We start from the raw sequence: 23,660 nt of genomic DNA on the forward strand, positions 1-23,660 counted from the left end.
CTACCATCCTCCGGAGTCCATTTAAGCTCATGTCGACTGCTTCGGTGACTCCATCCAACTACCTCATTCTCTGTCATCCCCTTCTTCTGTTGCCCTCAGTCGTTTTCAGCATTAGGTTCTTCGCCTGGAACTTTAGCTATTCATGTTTAATGAGCCATACTTGGAGCTGCAAACTGAAGCTTCCTTCTCATGAACAGTTGAAGATAAGATGTAATTGTGTTTCTTCAATGAAGAGAAAGAAAGTTCAACAACCTTTCTGACAGATTTATGATGCGCAACAAGCTAGAACAGTGTTTCTCAAACTTGGCGACTTTAAGTCCTGTGGACTTCAACTCCCAGAATTCCCCAGCCAGCTATGCTGGCTGGGGGATTCTGGGAGTTGAAGTCCACAGGACTTAAAGTTGCCAAGTTTGAGAAACACTGAGCTAGAAGAATGTTTCTATTCTTTTTCTCCTTCCTGCTCCACCTGTTTTGTAAATATCACGGTGGGGAACTCCAACTGTTCATGAGAAGGAGCCTGAGAAGAAAACTATTCAGAATGAAGGGGCATTGTAGGGGAAAGGCTGACTTACTACCTTAGTTTGGTTTGAGATTTATCAAACTTCATTTGCATCAAATCTTCAGCAAGATTTTATAATAGTGAGCCTCAAAAGAGTTCTATTGTTTCTGGAAGTCTATGGACATTCTCAGTCATTTTGGTCATTCTGTGCTTTTTCAAAAGGCAACTGGACTTTGTTTTTCCTCAAAGATGTTTTGCTTCTCATCCAAGAATATTGATATTCCTTGCCGTTATCACTCAGAGAGAGTACTAAAGACCAGATGGTGCAAAGGAATATCAATCCTTCCATTCTCCACCATTCAACCACAACTGAAGAAGCTTCTTGGATGAGAAGCAAAGCATCTACAAGGAAAACAAAAAGTCCAGTTGCCTTTTGAAAAAGCACCTTAAGGGACATTATTTCTGGAAGGTATTTTCTCTTGGATCTGTGCATTTTTGGATGTAAGGTGTGACTTTAACATCTCTTGAACAGTCTACAACATTGTAGCTGAGTTTGATGGAAGAAACACTTTGAACCCATGTGTTTATTTTACATAAAAGCAATGTGGTGGCTCAGTGGCTAAGATGCTGAGCTTGTCAACCAGAAAGGTCAGCAGTTCGGTGGTTCGAATCCCTAGCATCGTATAACGGAGTGAGCTCCCGTTACTTGTCCCAGCTTCTGCCAACCTAGCAGTTCAAAAGCATCTAAAAAATGCAAGTAGAAAAATAGGGACCATGGTAAGGTAACGGCGTTCCGTGTGCCTTCTGTATTTAGTCATGCCGCCCACATGACCACAGAGACATCTTCGGACAGCACTGGCTCTTCGGCTTAGAAATGGAGATGAGTACCGCTCCCTAGTGCCGGGAACAACTAGCACATCTGTGCGAAGGGAATCTTTACCTTTAACTACCATAAATATCATCTAAGTCAGCAGTGGAGGTTGTATATAAAATAAAGTTTATTATCATTACAGGAATACAAAGTAAACAGACACATCTATTTTTTTTATTAAAAAAGCCAGGATTTTTCCTTTTCTTGTTGCCACAGAGGAAATAGAAAAGCTCTTAGATATATTGTGGCTTAGTATTTTGTGACTCCTAATGTGTGTTTTGCATGAGAAACTCAGAGGTATGACTTAGGTTAAATGAAGGCTTTCACTCTTCAATCACGCACAGTTTCCCAATACTATATGAATATCTGTTATCTTTGCTTTGCAAGTGGGCTGTGATTCATCTACAGCAGGGGTGTCCAAGCTTGGCAACTTTAAGATTTGTGGACTTGTGGACATGCTGGCTGGGGAATCAAGTGAGGTCCTAATACCACTCTATAAAGTCTTAGTAAGACCACACCTAGAATACTGCATCCAATTTTGGTCACCACTCTATACAAAAATATATTGAGACTCTAGAAAGAGTGCAGAGAAGAGCAACCAGGATGATCAGGGGACTGGAGTCTAAAACATACGATGAACGGTTGCAGAAACTGGGCATGGATAGTCTCGTGAAGAGAAGGACCAGGGGAGACAGGATAGCAGTCTTCCAATATTTGAGGGGCTGCCACAGAGAGGAGGGGGTCAAGCTATTCTCTAAGACACCCGAAGGCCAGACAAGGAATAATGGATGGAAACTGAACAAGGAGAGATTCAACCTGGAAATAAGGAGGAATTTTCTGACAGTGAGAACAATCAACCCATGGAACAGAAGTTGTCTTTGAAGCTGTGGGAGCTTCATCACTGGAGGCTTTCAAGAAGAGACTGGGCTGCCATCTGTCAGACATGTGTAGGGCAGTGGTAGTCAATCTGGTCCCTACCACCCACTCGTGGGCGTTCCAGCTTTCATAGTGGGTGGTAGGGGTTTGCTGTAACTCTGCTTTATAAATTTTATAAAGTAAAGTTACTTTCCTACTTTATAAATCACCATTACGGTGGAACCGGTGGGCGGTTAGAAAATCTTACTACTAACAGAGATACAAAAGTGGGCGGTAGGTATAAAAAGGTTGACTACCCCTGGTGTAGGGTCTCCTGGGTGGGGTGGGGTTGGGGGTTGGACTAGATGACCTACAAGGTCCCTTCCAACTCTGTTCATCTGTTATCTGTTTCTAAATTATGGAAGTTGAAGTCCACAAGTCTTAACGTCGTTAAGGTTGGACACCTTGATCTACAGTATCTTCTTATGTTACGTATTTAAGTGATGGACCACTTTAACTTACAAAACACCTGTTTCCCCAAGAGAGGTCACAGGGCAGAGCCCTGATGCCAAGGAACTTGAAAATGGTGCAAAATGATAAGCAGGATGATAACTGTTCCTTAAAGTCTTAACCAGGCAAGCCATGGTTTGACTTGCAGGTAAAGCTAAGCCAGTATTATTATTATTTTTTAAAAAAGCTTGTTAAATAAACCACCTGGCTTGCATGCCATGCTGAGATTAAAAACAAGCATGGTTTAGGATAATCTACAAACTAGGTTAATGGGAGTATTTCCGCCAGTTCGCCCCTGCGATACACAGATCTGTTTTTACCTCCCTCTTGAGTGTGTCCTTCTTACACATCACTGCCCTCTCTTACAGGTCGTCCTTGTTTAGTAACTGCCTCGTGTGTGACTGATCTCAAAGTTATGATAGTGATGAAAAAGGACCAATCCTTGCATCTGTGACCTTCACAGGTTTGAAAAACAAAGGAAAGCTGAAGTAAGTGTTGTGATCTAGGCTTCCCCAAAAAGCAGGAGGCAGAGTCCTGGTCCCAACAAAACCCCTTTTATTAAACGAATGTGAGTTCCTCTCATTCCCATTCAGCAAAGTCTTTCATAGGAATATTTATGACCACGGACCTTACCTAGCTTGGAAAGCTGCCATGTAAATATTTTCCCAAATGAGGTGCTGTGCAAGGAAAGACTGGGCACAGAGTCTCTGAGATTCAGGGACAGATCTTCACACTCCTGAAATGAATCTAATGAACGAACGAACGGATTGTTTCCTGCAAAAGCCCACTCCCCTTTCACCCACCTGCGATTTCCACTATCTGTTGGAGTGAACTGGTCCGAACGGACTGAATACTACCTCTGGGTGGTGATCAGGCTATTGCTAAACCCCAACCTAGAAGTCTGGATGGAAAAAAATATCCTTTCTAGTTGCAGAGGCACGTAATCCTCTTCAACAAGGTAGTGTTTGATCAGTTGATTCTTGGAAGCCTTGCAAAAATGTCCCGGAATCTCTTAACAGAACTAACCATGCTGGAGGGTCAGATTTAACTACCTTTGCACCATGAAAAGTGTACACAATCTCTCATATATGACCAATTCATGGTCAAAAGGTTTGGCAGGAAAAGATGACTATAATGATTCTCCCCCTAAAAATACCAAGTATTTTTTTTAAGACTAGCATATGAAGAATATTCAGCTTGGGGTTAGCATTGCACACCCAATTCCCCGGTAGACCTTTGCAGGCACCAACTTCCAGAGCTTGGACTTTAGCTCATCTTCTTAGCCACGCTGGCATAAGTGCGTTCGATCTCCTCGTCAGCTGGACAAGTGTGGCTGAACTCATTCCGCGCATAAGCCTGGTGGAGATAGCGCCAAACTGCAGCCATCTCCAAAGGGATCTCAAAGTTGCGATACTTCTTGGCAGCAATCTAGAAAATGGGAGAGAAGCAATGGAGAAAGATTTGCCAGTGAGAAAATAAGCAGATCTCTGAGTGTCAGAGCAAAGGATGAGGGACCCAGGCAACTGGTTCTTTTGGATCCAGAGACAATGAGCAAACCAGTAAATAAAGGGGGAAAAATTAAGCTTTCTTATTAATCTTATTAATGGGAAATGAAAGTTGGAAATTTTAACCGTTTTGCAGCTAAAATGAGGACCCAGATTGTTAGCTGACTCTGTAAACTGCTTAGAGAGGGCTGTAAAAGCTCTGTGAAGCTGTATATAAGTCGAAGTGCTGTTGCTATATGAAGATTTTCCTCCCATCTTCTTTATTCAGCAAGCAAGAGCGGAGAACAAGCAAATTAGCTAAGAACAAGCTCTAGACTTCTAATATTTTTCTTAATATGAAGACAAAATCAAAATGGGTCACTAAACTCCTCGGGATAAGAGTGGTCTTCCGCATTGCCACTACAAGACCCAACCTAGTTTCGGGTTTTATATACATATATATTTATGAGCAGCACAATGGCCTAGTGGTGAAGACGCTTGCCTCCCACTTGGAAAGTTGAGAGTTCAATTCTTGAAAGCGGCAGATGTCTTAGCACGCAAAGAAAAAAAAATCTGCTGTGAACTTCATGTAAGCAGCAGGAAGGGCATCCGGCCAGTAAATGCTCAGCTCCATCTAGTTGCCTGACTTTACCCTGAATTAAGGGATTACAGGATCATAAAAAGGGAGTATATGGTGATTTGTTATTCAGATATATTTTTCCTTCCTTCCTTCCTTCCTTCCTTCCTTCCTTCCTTCCTTCCTTTCTTTTTAAATTTCCAAACAATAGAGACCGGAGAGACTGAGATCAAAGGGTTGCTACTACAATTCACCAATAAACTGCTTCCCCGCACCTTTGGATGAGAAAGGAAGACAAAACACAGGGGCTGTAACTCATCTGAGAAAAAGAAATGGAAGTCCATCAAAGAGCAAGATAGATTCACCTTGATGATGTTGAGTTTGGGAAGAAGGTTGCAGTCTGCTAACGTCAACCGGTTTCCATCCAAGAATTTCCTCTCAGAAACCAGAATGTCTTCAGCACAGTTCTGGTCAATTTCTTCAGGCAGGGGGTTTCTTAAGTAATCATCCAAGCGCTGGAACTCTTTCACTAAAGCTTTCTCCAAACCTGAAGCACAAGAAAAAGAGGTGGAAACTAATGCATCGTTCTTCACTTCTAATGGATTATAGATGATCCTTGACTTACGGCCAGAGTGGGGATCAGAATTTTCATTGCTAACCAAGGCGGTTGCTTTGTGATAGCACTAGCATTTAGACTTATATGCCGCTTCACAAGGCTTTGCAGCCCCCCTCTAAGCGGTTTACAGTGTCAGCATTTTGCCCCCAACAATTGGGGTCCTCATTTCACCAACCTCAGAAGGATGGAAGGCTGAGTCAACCTTGAGCCGATCAGGATCGAAATGCTGGCAGTGGACAGAATTAGCCTGCAATACTGCACTCTAACCACTAGGAGGGAGGGAGGGAGGGAAGGAAGGAAGGGAGGGAGGAAGGAAGGAAGGAAGGAAGGAAGGAAGGAAGGAAGGAAGGAAGGAAGGAAGGAAGGAAGGAAAGGCAATAGCACTATCAGGGCTCCTAATAGCAATAGCACTTAGACTTATATACCGCTTCACAGTGCTTTACAGCCCTCTCTAAGCATTTTACAGAGTCAGCCCATTGCCCCCAACAATCTGGGTCCTCATTTTACCCACCTCGGAAGGATGGAAGGCTGAGTCAACCTTGAGCTGATCAGGATTGAACTGCTGGCAGTGGGCAGAGTTCATTATAGCAATAGCACTTTAGACTTACATGCCACTTCACAGTAGTTTACAGCCCTCTCTAAGCGGTGTACAGAGTCAGCCAATTGGGTCCTCATTTTACCCAACTCGGAAGGATGGAAGGCTGAGTCAACTTTGAGCCTGGTGAGATTTGAACTCCAGCCTGTGGGCAAAGTTACCCTGCAATACTTCATTCTAACCACTGTGCCCTCCTTCCTTCCTTCCCAATAGCACTTAGGCTTATATACCACTTTACAGTGATTTACAGCCCTCTCTAAGCATTTTACAGAGTCAGCCTCTCGCCCTCAACAATCTGGGTCCTCATTTTACCCACCTCGGAAAGATGGAAGGCTGAGTCAACCTTGAGCCTGGGGAGATTCGAACTGCCAAATTGCAGACAGTCGGCAAGTCAGCAGAAGTAGCCTGCAGTACTGCACTCTAACCACTGCGCCACCACGGGTCTTTCGGTACCACACTTGTTAAGTGAATCATGTGGTTGTTAAGCGAAACCAGCTTTCCCTATCGACTTGGCTTTTCGGGAGCCATCTGGGAAGGTTACAAATGATGTTCACTGACCTGGGACATTAAATCATCCTAAATGCATGCCGTTTTGCCAAGCCCTGTAATTTGGATCAGGGGAGCATGGGGAATGGTTGTAAGTGAGAGGACTGGTCATAAGTCTCTTTTCTCAGTGCTGTTGTGACTTCGAATGGTTGTTGAATAAATGGTGTAAATGAATAGTGAATGGTGGCTAATTTTGCTTAGCATTTGTAAGAGTTTTTTCCCCCCTAAAGAGTGTTTCCCTTCTTCCTTACTTTTATTTGCTTCCTTATGGGGGTTCTTGATGTATGCGGAGAATTTGGCAAAAATGTTTCTGCCCACATCCACGGACTCCTTGTTTTGGGGGGTGAGCTGTGGGTACCTTAACAAGAAATGGCGACGTTAGTTTTCCACCACACCAATGAATAACACAAGACATTTGCTTCCAAATCAATTGTTACAGAAATCAATCTCTGAAGACAGACAAGACTTTTAACGCAGAAAATGTTAACGATGATTCACCTGGGATCAAAAACCTGAATAACCAGAGTCCTAGATAGGTAAGAAATAAGAACAGTCTTTCTCCACCATTACAAAGTGGAGTTAGTAATGTGGAATTACTAATTCTTACAAGAATTAGTGGAATTAAAAGTGGAATTACTAATTCTTACAAGAATTAGACAAACGTCTAATTCTTGTAAGAAGCAATTTATGATAGAATTCTAGACTAATAACCAAGGATGTTATTAGACTACAATTATTATTAGGTTAGATCAGAGGGGCCTCCAAGCTTGGCGACTTTAAGACTTGTGGACTTCAACTCCCAGAATTCCCCAGGCAGCCATGGCTGGGGAAGACATGCTGGCTGGGGAATTCTGGGTGTGGAAGTCCAGAAGTCTTTAAGTCGCCAAGTTTGGAGACCTTTGGGCTAGATCGCAATGACAAGGAAACCGGGAATGTAAATTTGAGAATGCTACAAAGATACAGAGTGAAATGGAGGAATATCTTTATCTGCTTGCAACTCCATGTACTATAGAAATAGTCAGTTTAAGGGGATAGAACCCAGCAGATTAAAAGCAAGCTTGTGAGAAGGGGTCAGACACATTGAGCAAGGAAATAATTAAATGCTTAATCAATCAGGGCTGCTCAATTGCAAGCTGTGCGTTTCAGCTACTGTAGCCTAGAAGCCAAAGAGCATCATCTGAAATCTCCTTGTCATCTCCCTTTCATGACCCAATAATCCCTTGCGGGGGTGGAGTCTCGGCAACTGAACTGAGCGGAGTGTTTTCTGGCCGGATGCCTTTCCTATCGCCAATGCGGAGTTTTGTTCAGCAGATCTATTCTCATTGTGCCCAGAGAGAGAGAAATATCTGCCTCTACCTAGGATCGAACTCACAGCCTCCTGATTGTGAGGCGAGAGCAACACCTCTAAGCCACCGCACCACTCATCATGTGGAATCTTCTTATGAACATTGGGAATTATTAAAGGTTGCAGGTCTTCTGCACCTAGGAGGAGGGAGGGGAAGGAGGAGGGGGGAGGAGGGGTGGTGGCGTTCAGGATTCAGGCTAAACCAGGGGTGTCCAAACTTAGGAACGTTAAGACTTGTGGACTTCAACTCCCAGAAGTCTGGGAGTTGAAGTCCACAAGTCTTAACGTTCTCAAGTTTGGACACCCCTGGGCTAAACAAAAAAGAGACAGAGAGCTAACTACAAGCAATTCAACGTTTTGGCCGCTAGAGAGCAACATTACCAAGCCCTCTCTATTTTCTTATCCTTCCATTTGCCTCTGGATATTTTAGTGCCTTTTCTGGTGAGTTTCCACAATGCAACTGAGAAGCCGAGAGCATTAAAAAGAACACGGTTCTCCTGGCATAATCTGTGGCAGTTTCCTCCAGACTGGTCCCTTTTCGGATGGGATGGGTTACAGTTCTCAACATTTGTTTGTTTGTTTGTTTAATACGTGGCCCATCCAGTGATCTGGGCTGCTTTATTTCCCTAAATTAAAGACCGTGCCGACTGAGGATGATGGGTATTGTAGTCCAAGACATCAGAAGGGATGCTCATTGTTGGAAGCCCACTTCATGGACTGCAGTTCCTCTCTCTCTGTGTGTGTGTGTGTGTGTGTGTGTGAGAGAGAGAGAGAGAGAGAGAGAGACAGAGACAGAGACAGAGAGACACACACACAGAGGGACAGACAGAGAGGCAGAGACAGACAGACAAACACACACACACACACACACAGAGGGACAGAGAGAGAGAGAGAGAAAGAGAGAGACAGAGAGAGGAGAGAGACACACACAGAGACAGAAAGAGACAGACAGACACACAGAGAGAGACAGATAGAGAGAGAGAGAAAGAGAGAGAGACAGAGAAAGAGAGAGAAATAGAGAAAGACAGACAGAGAGACAGACAGAGAGAGAGAGAGAGAGACACACACACACAGAGAGAGATAACACTATACCTGTTACCTCTCTCCACTTCATACTGAATACTGTCTGAAATATTTGGGTTTGGCTGCCATGTTAAGCAAGGATAAAAGGCATGAAACTTTCTGTTCTTGTATCTTAAAAAGACAGATTATGCCTCCCTCCCCCCCACCACACGTGTGACGCGCTGCAAGGAATGCTCTCCTTTGGGGCTCTTGTCCTTTCAAGAGCCTCCTGTTTACTGCAGCTGCAGCCAGACAATTCAGACAGTGGTTGCCAACAATGAGCGCATCTTGGCCTTCCTTCGAACCTTTGGAGCTGAGCATTTCTTTTGGCTCCGTGGCTACTTTTTAATCCTTTAAAAAAAAGAGGGAGGGAGGGAGGGGGCTATCTTAAACAAGCCTGCCTTGGTGGCGCTGTAAAGAGACACAAAACTACCCACATAACCCACAAATGTGACCCTTTCTTGCAGCATTTGCACCCCCTCGCAAGAAAACGCGCCCATCTTTCTCTTTTCCCCTAGCTTTCCCATTTGTCCTCCGTCCGATGCTTGACTTCCCTCCATTGTTTTTAATCTCTCTGGCCACCACATTTCCTCCCTGGTCCTGGTGGGAAACAGATGGCTCTTGCAAGCTGTCCCTCTCTCATCGCCATCGGATCGCAGCCTCTCTGCCAGAAGCCATCTCTGCAACATGCATTGGTCCTTCGGTGTCAGCAGCAATTCAGAATTTCCAAGCAGAGGTTAAATGACCTTGAGCAAAGCAGACCTAGTTGTACGTGGAGATTGTAGGAAGTTAGCACCCACCCCTCTCGTAGAGAAATGAAACCTCCTGGGAAATATTGAAAAAGGCAGAATATTATATTTCCCTGGATCAGAAATGGAGAAACAGCCTCTTAGGTAGGAAACAGACTCACTCTTAATAGCCCCCACCTTTGTCAAGGGGCCATTAAAAGGCCTGATCCAGTCTATTCTACATAACAAAGATCCCCCCTTCAGCTCCAGGGTGATGGGATTAAGGCATGAGAGCCCTTTACCCATCTCACCACAGGGCACCTGGGAAGAAGCAATGCTCAACCAAACGTGGACTCAAAACACAACCTAGAAGTCGCCCCTGCATGCCCCCATGGGAGTCTGACAACCAATCAGAATACAAGGTCAAAGGCCAGAGAAGGCATAAAACCAGGGACTTTCAGCATCTCACTCTCTCTTTTCTTCTTCACCCAACATCTGGAAGCATCTGATCCCCCTTTTCTGTTCAGGAGCTCAAGCCATGTGGTCCTGTCCACCATTAAACCATCTTTCCAAGCAGCCTCCATGTTTCCAGTGTCTTTCCCCCCACTTGGAACTGAACCCAGAAGGACATTTCTCCCAACAATTCCAACAAGACTTTGGAAAGAATGCAGAGAAGAGCAACTAAGATAACGAAGAGGCTGGAGACCAAAACAGATGAAGAACGGTTGCAGGAATTGGGTATGGTTAGTATAGAGAAAAGAAGGACTAGGGGTAACCCTGATAGCAGTCTTCCAATATTTGAGGGGCTGCCCCAAAGAAGAGGGGAGTCAACCTATTTTCCAAAGAACCAGAAGACAAGACAAGAAACAATGGATGGAAACTAGTCAAGGAGAGAAGCAACCTAGAATTAAAGAAAAAAACTTCCTAACAGTGAGAACAATTAACCAGAGGAATGGCTTGCCTCCAGAAGTTGTAGGTGCTTTGGAGGTTTTTAAAGAAGAGACAACAAATAGAATAGAATAACAGAGTTGGAAGGGACCTTGGAGGTCTTCTAGTCCAACCCCCTGCCTAGGCAGGAAACCCTACACCACTTCAGACAAATGGTTATCCAACATCTTCTTAAAAACTTCCAGTGTTGGAGCATTCACAACTTCTGGAGGCAACTTCTGTTCCACTGATTAATTGTTCTCACTGTCAGGAAATTTCTCCTTAGTTCTAAGTTGCTTCCCTCCTTGATTAGTTTCCACCCATTGCTTCTTGTTCTACCCTCAGGTGCATTGGAGGGTTGTCCAAGAGACTGGGCAACCATTTGTCTGAAATGATATGGGGTCAAATGCTTGAGCAGGGGGTTGGACTAGAAGACCTCCAAGGTCCCTTCCAACTCTATTAGCCAGAGCTCTCAAAGGCTCTCCCCCTCCAAGTTGCACTACATAAAATTTGCAAAGAAATTTGAGTAAGAAAATTGAATGGACATTCAAAATAGGGAATGAAGATACTTAGGCGGGGAGAGGGTCTGCTCCAGAAAATCTTCAATCTTCAGAAAATCTGTTTTCAGCTCCTTGTTGAAGACTAAAAATGGAGGGTTGATGCCAGGGGCCAAATCCTTCAGCTCATCCGGTTTCCTAAACAGAAATTACAACAGAGAGGAAGAATCTATATCTATATCTATATCTATATCTATATCTATATCTATATCTATATCTATATATCTATATATCTATCTATATCTATATCTATATCTATATCTATATCTATATCTATATCTATATCTATATCTATATCTATATCTATATCTATATCTATATCTATATCTATATCTATATCTATATCTATATCATCTATATCATCTATATCATCTATATCATCTATATCATCTATATCTATATCTATCTATCTATCTATCTATCTATCTATCTATCTATCTATCTATCTATCATCTATCTATCTATCTATCATCTATCTAAATGGCTCTGTATGTGTGTGCGTATGTGTATTCCAGCATAACTCTGCAATGCCTGGAGCAATTTCAACCAAACTTAATACACAGATGACTTACTCTCTGGAAACAAGTGCTGAGGGGGTAAGACACCCCTAACACCCCTCGGGATGTGTGTTCCGTTAAGATACAGACGGTTGTGCCTTAAAATGGCTTCTACTGTACTGCCACAAAATGGCTTCTACTGTGCAGCGCAGTGGAGTTGCCATGGTAACAGCTTCACAGTGCTCCACTAGGAGGATCCCTCCGATAAGGGGGAAAATCCAACATTAGAAATTACGTTCAGTCCGGACATTTTCCCCCTATAAATAAATACCTGGGCAACGCTGAGTTATTGGCTAGTAAATAAATAAAGATGCTCCTGACTTTGATTTCATTTCCCCATCTTACTCCATCTTACCTTCTTCTTCTTCTTTTTCCTTAGCTCACTCTTCATTTAACTCCTAGGAATATCTAGAGATCCACCTGCAAAGGGTGGTCAAAAATCTCGATTTTGCTTTGCCGATCTTGAAAAAAATATTGAAGTTTGCCTGGGTTTTGTTGGACACTTGCACAAATATGTCTGCAACGGAGTTTGCAATTTCCCAGATATGCTGCCTCTTTTAACCATCTTTTCACAAACTTGAACATTTTTGTGCAGACTTTTCCTTAGTATATGTTGCAGGATTTGATCAAGGTCCCGTTAATAATATTGACTCATGTGCTGCTATTACCCCTGTCATCTTCTCGTCTTTTCCATCTTCTCATCTTCTCATCTGCTACTATTGGTAGCCTATGATTTATCAATCATTCGCATCTTATGATTTATGATTGTAGCTTATGATGTATGATTGTAGCTTATGATTTATGATATGTGACTTATCCCTTTGTTGTTTTTATGTACACTGAGAGCTTCTGCACTGGAATTCCTTGTGTGTCCAATCACACTTGACCAAGAAAGAATTCTATTCACTCAGTCGTTTTCGGATGCTAGTTTGGTTTAAACGCAAGACTTTAGTTGTGTTCACAAATGAATGGCGAATGCATGAAATCTCACCTCCGTCCCTCTTACCTGGTCATATCTACGGTGGTGACATTAAATCTGACACCTTTGAGCCATAACACCATAAAGAGGCTTTGACAGAAGGGGCAATTTCCAATGTTCTGTCCATCCAAGCCAGCCTGCCATAGGAACAAAACAAAACAATATCTTCATAAACGACAGATGAGGGAATAGAAGGGGAACTTAATGAGAAGGGAATGAGAAGAGAATGAGAAGAAGGAAGGAAGGGAATGAGAAGGGAATGAGAAGAGAATAAAAAGAGGGAAAGAAGGGAATGAGAAGGGAAGGAAGGAAGGAAATGGGAAGGGAATGAGAAGGGAAGGAAGGAAATTGGAAGGGAAGGAGAAGGGAAGGAAGGAAGACTCTTCTGCACCTATATACTAATAAAAAAAGAAGGGAAGCTTAATAATTTGCAGATGATATTAAGCTGACAGGAATAGCCAACACCCTAGATGATAGGCTCAAGATCCAGATGGATCTTGACCGACTTGAACACTGGGCCCTCTCTAATGAAATGATATTCAACATAGAGAAAAGTAAAGTCTTACACTTAGGCAAGAAAAACCAAAAGTACACATAGAGACTGGATGAAATCAGGCTTAATAGCAGTGACTGTGAGAAGGATCTTGGAGTCTTAGTGGACAACCAACTAAATATGAGCCAACAGTGTGTGGTGGCAGCCAAAAAAGCCAATGCAATCCTATGTTGCATTAACAGAGGAATACAATCAAGATCAAGTGAGGTAGTAATACCACTCTATAAAGCCTTAATAAGACCACACCTAGAGTATTGCATCCAGTTTTGGTCACCACACTATAAAAAAGACGTTGAGACTCTAGAAAAATACAGAAAGAAGCAACCAAGATGATTAGGGAACTGGAGGTTAAAACATATGATGAATGGTTGCAGGAACTGGGCATGGCTAGTCTAGTGAAGAGAAGGACCAGGGGAGACAGGATAGAAGTCTTCCAATATTTGTGGGGCTGCCACAGAGAGGAGGGGGTCAAGCTATTTCCCAAGGCACCTGAAGGCCCGACAAGAAATAATGGATGGAAAGTGACCAAGGAGAGATTCAACCTGGAAATAAGGAGGAACTTTCTGACAGGGAGAGCAATCAACCCATGGAACAGAAGTTGCCTTCAGAAGTTGTAGGAGTTTCATCACTGGAAGCTTTCAAGAAGAAATTGGACTGCCAGTTATCAGAAATGGTGTAGGGTCTCCTGCTTGGGTGGGAGGCTGGACTAGATGACCTACAAGGTCCCTTCCAACTCTGTCAATCTAATCTAAAACCGAAAAGTGATATATTTGTTCTGAGTGACACTTTCTCCGTGACAAGCAATTAGATTGAGCCCGACTTGTTTAGCTTTCTAGATGCGGTCTCTCTGCTCTCCTCAAAGGGGTTAAACCCCTGGAATTTCATGCTAGAGCATTTCTTTTCGGTTTGAATTAACTCAGCAGAAAAATGACACCTTGATGACAATGGAGCTCTCTCCACCCATTGAAAATGCTTGAAACACCAACACCCCCCTCTCCCGAGTCTTCCTACAGATGTGCTTTTGTTACTGAGCTTGCTAATATAAACAATGAATGGGGGAGTGAAGTTTGCTGCTGTTTGTACATGATTGTTTGTCCAGTCAGCCTTAATTAACTCCAATCAAGAATAGAGCTGGAAGGGACCTTAGAGATCTTGTAGTCCAGCCCCCTACTCAAGCAGGATACCCTATACCATTCTGAACAAATGGCTGTTCCGTCTTTTCTTTCAAAAACTCCAGCGATGAAGCACCTAACAACTTCTAAAGTCAAGTTGTTCCACTGGTTAATTGTCCTTACTGTTAGGAAGTTTTTCCTTCATTCCAAATTGCTTCCCCCCCTCTTGATTAGTTTCTATCCATTATTTCTTGTCCTACCCCCCTTTCGACCCACACAAAAAGACCCCAAAGGGGGAGACTCTCTGCAACAACACAAACATTCATTGCATGTATCCGGCCCATTGGCCATAGTTTGAGGACCCTTGATTTAGTGCAATATAAAAAATGCAAATAATTTTTCTGGGGACCAACAACATTTTCTCGGTGACCACCAGTTGGTGACTGCTGGACTAGAAGACCTCCAAGATCCCTTCCAATTCTGTTATTGTATTTGTTGTCTCTCCTTTAAAAACCTCTGTGGTGATCAAAACTAGATGCAGTATTCCAGGTGTTGCTGTTAGCGTTCTAAATACCATGTATGAAATAAATCATTGTCCAAGGCAGAATCTTCCTTAAAGTTCCCATTTATTCATAACAGGCATGTTAGCACGGCTATGGAATTCCAACTCTGATTTGCATCCTGGAATTCCACCCAGTTGAAAGTTCATGATCTTATCCCCACACCCACAAATCCATCACATGTTCCAATCATCATTTTCCACGCTGACATCTACACCCCTCTGCTTCCGGTCAGGTGTCGAGGTGCAGAGACAAAAGATGACCTTGGCTTCTATAAAAGAATGATAACAATACATACCACAATCCTACTCCTTTCTATTCCTCCCTCCCAACTACTACACTAATGAAACAGCATAGGAAATTATAAGAAAGTGTGGCAGGCCAAAGATCCTAAAAAGAACATAACTACAGGCCTGACAGTTGCCTTACTAAGGATTTATAATGTGGAACTAATACATCATGTGATTTTGATTCTATGCCTCTGTTTATTCAACCAAGGATTGCATTAGCTTTTTGGGCTGCTGGCTCATGTTTAAGTGATCGAAACCTGTTGGAGAAGTGGAGTTTTCTGAACAACAACAACCACAAAAGGGCAGAAAAAACAAGCAGACATAGCTTCATTCCCTGCTGGGCTTTAAATACATGTCCTCATCTCATGCTGGGTATAGTTTTAGATGGCTGGTTGGACAAATGGCTATATAAAAACAGCCAGCAAACCTTAACCGTCCCTTGTGCTGATGAAATTACCTACCTAACAATAGAGAAAGAGAAATAAGCTCAAAGAACATTAGGGACCCATTAGACCCAACAATTCAACCCTGTTTTCGCCCTCCCCAGGCTAGGTTTAGGTTTAGGTTTTATTAAATTTATAGACCGCCCCCTCTCCCCGTAGGGACTCCCCGTAGGGACTTTATAGGCTCCTATAAAGCCTCTGGAGCCCGGGGAGGGCGAAAAATGACTTTTAAAAAGGCTGAACTCAGCTGGCCAGCGCGCACATGTGCGCTGGCCAGCTGACAGGGCAACGCCTCCGTGCCATAGGTTCGCCATCCCGGCTATAGGGTTTCCTGCCTGAGCAGGGAGTTGGACTAGAAGACCTCCAAGGTCCCTTCCAACTCTGCTATTCTGTTATTAGGAGCTTCTCACTTTCTCTTGCATATTCAGAAGACTATGGAGATCCTCAACCACCCGGGTCATGCTTGTCCCAAAGGTGCTTTTCAAAAGACAGCTGGATTTTCTTAGTGTTTTTTTTTTCCTCTTGAAAACCTTTCGCTTCTCTTCTAAGAGGTTTCTTCGGAACGAGATGAGACGCGAAACATTTTCAAAGATTAAAAAAACCAAGAAAGGTCCAGTCATCTTTTGAAAACCACCTTTTGGGTTCCTTCCTAAAGTTGACCCAGTCCTATTTCGGGCAGATCCCTGCTGCCCGAACAGATCTTTCCTAACTGAAAGGGAGCAGGACTGTTTTGTTCTGTTTTCAAAGCAAATAGCACATGATTTCCGCTTCCTTAGGTGCGGGCTGGATCAGGGGTGAAAGCAATACCGAAAACTCCCCATGTGCCTTGCCAGCCTATTGTAGCCTTCTTCGTCTTCGGGGTCTGCGATTGTGAGTTGTTCAGGAAATGAGATAAAGGATTGCCGAGCACAGCCAGTCCTCCCAGTGGGGGAACCTTGGACACCACACAAAGTATTGGTGCAGTCGGCTTGCAGCAAAGGAGGAGGGAGGGAAACCCCAGAAGGAAAGGTGTGGAAGAAAAACACAAATGTTTTCCCTATGAGTCATCGGAGGCTTTCTCCATTCTCCTCCCTCCTCCTTTCTATTCCTTTTGATTAGATCTTATAAGGAAGCGGTAGCTGAATTGATCAGAATTTTCCATGCATATTCTTTTAAGCTCTGACCGTACAATGTGGAAAGGATTTCTCACGAGCTGGCTTATTTCCGTTCCTCTTCCCTGGACAACCCCGCCTAAGTGGAAGATTCCCGGTTTAAGAACAAGGAGAGCTTTTCTCCCCAAATAGAGTCCCAGTTTATAGTATTATAGGAATACTATATAGGGACGCGGTGGCTCGGTGGCTAAGACACTGAGCTTGTCGATCAAAAAGCTCGGCAGTTCGAATCCCTAGCGCCATATAACCGAGTGAGCTCCTGTGACTAGTCCCAGCTTCTGCCAACCTAGCAGTTCGAAAGCATGTAAAAATGCAAGTAGAAAAATAGGAACCACCTTTGGTGGGAAGGTAACAGCGTTCTGTGCACCTTCGGTGTTGAGTCATGCCGGCCACATGGCCACGGAGACGTCTTCAGACAGTACTGTCTCTTCGGCTTAGAAACAAAGATGAGCATCGCCCCCTAGAGCCGGAAATCACTAGCATGCATGTGGAGGGGAACCTTTACCTTTATCTTATATAGGAGGCTATAGGAAAATTTACAAGTCAGTTTCTATTATCTTCTTCTTGTGCCATATCAGTCATCAGATGTTGGTGATCATGCTGGCAATCCTGTTTTTACCAACAGCCACATGAAAAAGTGCTGCTGAGTTTTGTCCAAACTAGACCCTTAGATTTTGAAGCCAGGATGTTCTTCTTCTGCCTGGACCTTGTTTGCCTTCAATCTTTTCTTGGAGGATTAAGTGAAGGATGCTGTATTTTTCTGGGCGTCGCATCACATGTCCAAAATATTATTTCACTTTTTAATGGTTTTGATGACCTCCCTTGGCTTTCCCAGGCGGCTTATCACCTCCTCATTTCTGATTTTGTCATCCCAACTTATACGTAACAGCTGCCTGTAAATCCACATTTCAAATACTTCTAGTCTCTTCAAGTGGCTTTCTGTCAGAGACTGACTCTCCACTCCGTAGAGCAGCGGTAGAAAAGATGTAGCATCTGACGAGCCTGATTTTCAGGCTTATGTTGGGACTGCAGAAGTCCTCCTTCATTTTGAAGAAATGCTGTTTGAGCTCTCTCTAGCCTTGTCTTTACTTCAGTGGTCATGTCCCAGCTTTCATATAAATTAGAACTGAGATTTTTATTGCAGCTTTTATTGCAGAACTGAAAATTGGTCTACCAGCTAGAGCTGAGTGCCAAATTGTGGCAAATGGCAGAATCAAGACCCTGAAAGCAGAGTGACTTGTCTATTGCACACCTGAGGAACCATAGTTAATTTACACGTTGCCTGAGGTCTTTTGAAGGATCTTTTTTAAAAACATTTCAATCACATTCAGCTTAATGCTCAAACATGTTAAAGGCTTAAAGCCTGGTTTACAAGCCATAATTTGGGTTCACCCAAAACGCCACGGCAAAACAGCATGTTCTGCTACCGTGCATCTCAATCTTGACAAAATTTAAGATGTGTGGACATCAATTCTCAGAATTCCCCAAGCCAGCATGTTGGGGAAGTCCACACACCTTAAAGTTCCCAAGAGAAATAATGGTCTATGCATGAGCTATAGAAATAGCAGTAGATTTATGCATCACTTCACAGTGCTTTACTGCCCTCTCTAAGTGGTTTACAGAGTCAGCCTATTGCCCCCCAACAATCTGGGTTCTTATTTTACTGACCTCAGAAGGATGGAAGGCTGAGTCAACCTTGAGCAGGTCAGGATCGAACTCCTGGCTGTGGGCAGAGTTAGCCTGCAATACTGCATTCTAAACCACTGCACCATCAGGGCTCCTAATAGAAATAGCCGACTTATATACCATTTCACAGTGCTTTTCTGCCCTCTCTAAGCGGTTTACAGAGTCAGCCCCCAACAATCTGGGTCCTCATTTTACCCACTTCAGAAGGATGGAAGGCTGAGTCAACCTTGAACTGGTCAGGATCGAACTGCTGGCAGTGGGCAGAGTCAGCCTACAATACTGCATTCTAAACACTGGGAGAAAGGGAGGGAGGGAGGGAAGGAAGGAAGGGCAATAACAACAGCAATAGCACTAGTACTTAGAGTCATATACTGCTTCACAGTATTTTCCAGCCCTCTCTAAGTGGTTTACCGAGTCAGCCTACCTACTGCCCCCTACAATCTGGGTCCTCATTTTACCAACCAGGGAAGGATGGAAGGCTGAGTAAACTTTGAGCCGGTCAGGATTGAACTCCTGCCAGTGAACAGTGAGTTAGCCTGCAAAACTGCATTCTAACCACTGCACCACCACGGCTCTTACCACAGCAAACGGTTTCCACATAAATCCCTGGAAGGATGAGCTGTATCAATTTTTTAAACCAGTTGCTCTTTAGATTTATTGGGGCCAAGCTAGGAAGCTCTGCCTCTGGCCCTTTACGAAAACTCCTTATGTATTTTGGTGCAGATTTTCAGTAAGAGAAATTTGCTACTTACAAACATAGTAACTCCCTAGTCAAAACTCGTCTCCAGAAGAAGAAGAAGAAGGAGGAGGAGGAGGAGGAGGAGGAGGAGGAGGAGGAGGAGGAGGAGGAGGAGGAGGAGGAAGAAGAGGAAGAGGAGGAGGGGAGGAGGAGGAGGAGGAGGAGGAGGAGGAGGAAGAAGAAGAAGAAGAAGAAGAAGAAGAAGAAGAAGAAGAAGAAGAAGAAGAAGAAGAAGAAGAAGAAGAAGAAGAAGAAGAAGAAGAAGAAGAAGAAGAAGAAGAAGAAGAAGAAGAAAAAAAGAGAAGGAGGAGGAGGCTGGAGTTGAAGGCAGTTATGAAAGCTGAATTATATGAGTCACAACTACACAAAGAATGAAGTCTTTACACAGAAGTATAAGGATAAAATCTTTTCTAAGAGCAGCCAACCAACATTATTAAATGCCACCCAATTTATTGTGGCATCCATTTTTATGGATAGGAATTAATTTCATCAGAATCATATCAGTGCACAGAATATGGCACTTGCACATAATTGTTTTGGAAGGGGAAGGGAGAATGGAAAAGGAAGAATAATTTTTAAAAAGGGATTAGAAAGAGAAAGCTGTCTGGTACATCATTAACTCAGGAACACTCACTTTCCCCATAAGTTGGTTCACACATGGATAAAGGAACTGCACCTCTGATTTTTTTTGCCTCCCTAAGAGGACAAGGATTAAGTTTACTTGTGAATTCTAACTGAGTTCAAGTTCTTGTATCAGAGTTCAGGATTTCCACCATGAGTTATACAACAGTGCAGGGAGACTTAAGTATAAAGTGTCATCCTTGGCTAGATCTCACCGGATTTTTTCCATCCTACCTCCCTCATCTCATCCATGTTACTTTTAGCTTAGTACAGTACTAAGAATTAATTGCAACAACATCACAAGAGTACCACTCTAATGATGCCCAACTAAGTCTTTTGATCAGCAAAATCAGCCCTTGAACCTTTGGTCAGCTCAGTTGGAAAAAATGATAAAGCAACATATAGATTTGAAAGCAGAAGTATTTTTCTTGCGCATCCTACTGGAAAAAATTTAATAAAAGGAATACATACTTAATCCTACACAGGCTAACTACAGCTAGAATTGCGTTTGTGCAACAATGGAAAAAGTAATGATATCCGTACATAGGAAAAATATTAGAATGTGCAGAAATGGATAGATTAACACTTAAAATCAAGGAAAAGGAAGAAACTGAATATTTATTTAGCACGAAACTTATTTGATCAATGGCTAGACAATAAAAACAGAAGTTAGAAATATGGACATATAAGATTAATTTTATAACATATAAGGATGAATTTTACAAGGAGGGTTTATTATAGGGGATAAACAAATAATATTATTATGTGATCAGCATCAATGTTATGAATGATTATTTGTTATCATGATTATTTCTCAAAATTGATTGCACTCAAGGCAACACACTGTTTACATAAAAGTGGTTTTTTGTTTCATATTAAATAAAAACTTTTTAAAACTTTTTAAAAAAAAACCCAAAACATTTGGTCAGCTCCAAACAGGAGGCAAGATTTCTAAATGGCCACACCCAAGCTCTTAACCAAACGATTAGTAAGATAGAGCTCACGCAGTAGCAAATGTCTGGAAACCTTAATTTAATCTACCAAAGTAGTAGCATAGTTTCATAATGGTACACTCTTCTAGACCTAAAGGTCTCAGCCATCCACAATCATCCCCATTACGTTTTTATGATTTCCTGTTGTGGTTTGCCAGTCCTCTGGTATTCTGACCCACAACTGCTTATTTATTTATTTTTTGAACAAGGCCTCTGACACTTGCCCCAAAGCCTACCTTTGCAACGAGTAGGAACTGACCTTTACAAACAGCTCAATCTCGGGGTCCTTTAGGGGATTACGAAGCCAACTCGCCATCCTGTCTTTAGCTGGCCACCAATTGTTGCTGAGATCTTCCTTCCCACCATGGATTGTTTGCCACCAGGCTTCCCCACCGATGCGCTGGGTAATTTTTCAGGGCAGGGACTCTCTAAGGGAGACGATGACATTTCATGCCTGAAATGCCCTTGGTTGGAAGTGTCTGTCCTGTCTCAGCCAGAAGTCGTGAGGTGGTATGCCGAGTAACTTGCTACCAGCTGGACGGGGATTTCCGTAAAGACCTCTCTGCCATGACTCAGCAACACGGTTTATCAGAAAGCCACATACCACGTTCTTCTCCGTGATATCAAAAGAGCCAGATGTCTATTTCTCAGAGAAGCGACCCAGAATAAGTCCTTTGCTGGAGTGCTACTCCGCAGCTGCCAGAATTTCTATAACAGGAAGTGAGCCGGGAAGCATCTCGTACCTCAGTAGATAGAGAGGTCACTCACTTCATACATTTCTGCCGTATGAGAATTACTCCACCCAAGGACATCCTTACATTTTATTTACAAACTCATTTCCCATATGAAATGAAGTTTTTACATAGATAAATGGCCCCGTCCATGAATCAAAGGAACGGTGTAACAAATTTGGGGCGATTTCCGGACTTTACAGGAATGAAAATGTGATTTTGGGATAGAGACTGCTGTGGAGGTGAGCAGCTGAACGATCCCACTTCCCAACCGGTTCTAGTCACGCTCCAGAATGCTCTCTAGAAAGAGAGAAGAGTGACCGTTGCGCTAGAAGAGGTGTAATCAGAGGTGGTATTCAGCAGGTTCTGGAGAACCGGTAGTGGAAATTTTGAGTAGTTCGGAGAAACGGCAAATACCACCTCTGACTGCCCCTGCCCCTATCTATTCTCTGCTTCCTGAGTCCCAGCTGATCAGGAGGGAATGGGGATTTTGCGGTATCCTTCCCCTGCTATGCCCATCAAGCCACTCCCACAGAACCGGTAGTAAAGATTTTTGAATCCCACCACAGGGTGGAATGCTCTCTCCAAGAAGAAGAACATGATTGGATGGTCTTTCTGAAGAAAAATACTCCATTTTATATAACATTTTATCATGAATCACAATTGGATGGATGCCTGGATGAATGGGTGGGTGGATATCTGGCTGGTAAGTAGGTGAATGAGTGGATGTAGGTAGATGACAGATAGACAGAAAGACAGACAGACAGACAGATTTGAGAATGGAGGATAGAATGGATTCTAAAAGAGCATAGCTTGCTGCTGACTGCCTGAAATTCTCTGTGTGTGTGTGTGTGTGTGTGTGTGTGTGTGTGTCTGCCTGTCGCTGTCTCTCTCTCTCTGTCTCTCTCTCTCTCTCTCTCTCTGTGTGTGTGTGTGTGTGTGTCTCATCTCTCTCATCTCTCTCTTTCTCTCTCTCATCCCTCTCTCTTCCTCCCTTGATTCAATCATGTCAGAATCTTGGAGACTGCCTGAGCAAGTGCCTGCAGTTTTCTTGCAAAACTTTTTCTGAACTGGTTTGCCATTGCCTCCTATCTAGGACTGAGAGAAAGTGACTGGCCCAAGGTCACCCAGCTGGCTTTGTGCCTAAGATGGGACTAGAACTCCCAGTCGCCTGGTTTCTGGTCTGAAGCCTTGAAGAATGATACCAAACTGTCTCTCTGACCTTCTCTAGGCCACTTGTCCTCATTATCGTCATCTTTTAATGACCCCATAATCCCTTGCGGAGTGGAGTCTGGGCAACTGAATAGAACTAGCAGAGTGTTTACTGGCCAGATGCCCTTCCCTCTTGCCAATGCGGAGTTTCGTTCAGCAGATATATTCTCAGTGTGCCCAGAGAGAGAAATATCTGTCTCTACCTAGGATGGAACTCACAGCCTCCTGATTGTGAGAGCTCCACCTCTAGCCCACCGCAGCATTCCCTTCTCTAGACCGCTTGTCCATTCACTAAATCAATTTACTGTACCATTTGTGTGTTTGTGTGTATGCTTTACAATGCAAATGCAGAAGAATCTTTCCCTTCTGGATTTTCCTTCCGAAACAATTTAATAAAGGCCGAGCATTGGAGGAAATTATGCTGTTGCTGTTATTTTTCTTTTCCAAAACAAGCCATGAGGAAAAGCTGGTGATGTTTGTCCATTGACATTGCATTTTTATACAATACCCTTCTTTCAAAGCCTTGCTTAAGAAGCAGCCTCTGCAAGAAACATTTGCCTCTTGTTGTTTTGTCCTTGTTGACCTCAATTTCTTCACTCACCGTGGAAAGGGGCAGATAAGACAGCATCTTCAACTCTAATGCATTGGTGCTATGCATTTATTCGCTGCTGAAAACTTCACCTTTTAGAAGCATATTTACTGCTGAAAACTCACCTTTTTAAAAGCACATTTGCTGCTGAAAACATCACCTTTTTAAAAAGTGCATTTGCTGATGAAAACTTCAAATTTTAAAAAGCGCATTTGCTGTTGAAAACTTCAAATGTTTAAAATCACATTTGCAGCTGAAAAGTTTGCCTTTTTA

At 43.1% G+C, this 23,660-nt stretch overlaps 1 protein-coding gene across 1 annotated transcript; it reads right to left on the minus strand.

The window, feature by feature from the left end:
• Nucleotides 1-1,473: 1,473 nt before the first annotated feature.
• Nucleotides 1,474-21,560, minus strand: CLIC2 (chloride intracellular channel 2). The gene is made up of 6 exons (XM_081964155.1): nucleotides 21,115-21,560; nucleotides 12,736-12,845; nucleotides 11,185-11,310; nucleotides 6,805-6,911; nucleotides 5,162-5,343; nucleotides 1,474-4,163 (listed from the first exon to the last, which is right to left on the minus strand). Exons 1-6 carry the CDS (start codon nucleotides 21,169-21,171, stop codon nucleotides 4,002-4,004), a joined length of 744 nt encoding a protein of 247 aa, XP_081820281.1. The 5' UTR covers nucleotides 21,172-21,560; the 3' UTR covers nucleotides 1,474-4,001.
• Nucleotides 21,561-23,660: the final 2,100 nt, after the last annotated feature.

The sequence above is a fragment of the Natrix helvetica genome (genome assembly GCF_964273705.1).
Source record: "Natrix helvetica genome assembly, chromosome: 11".
Lineage (NCBI taxonomy): Eukaryota > Metazoa > Chordata > Lepidosauria > Squamata > Natricidae > Natrix > Natrix helvetica.

Bases quoted from the DNA above. Each gene is read 5' to 3' on its own strand.
- CLIC2 (XM_081964155.1), bottom strand. From the start codon at position 21,171: ATGGCGAGTTGGCTTCGTAATCCCCTAAAGGACCCCGAGATTGAGCTG. The intron at 12,846-21,114 runs GTCAGTTCCTAC...TTCCTATGGCAG, and splicing joins AGATTGAGCTGTTTGTAAAG to GCTGGCTTGGATGGACAGAA. The intron at 11,311-12,735 runs GTAAGAGGGACG...ATTTCTGTTTAG, and splicing joins ACCACCGTAGATATGACCAG to GAAACCGGATGAGCTGAAGG.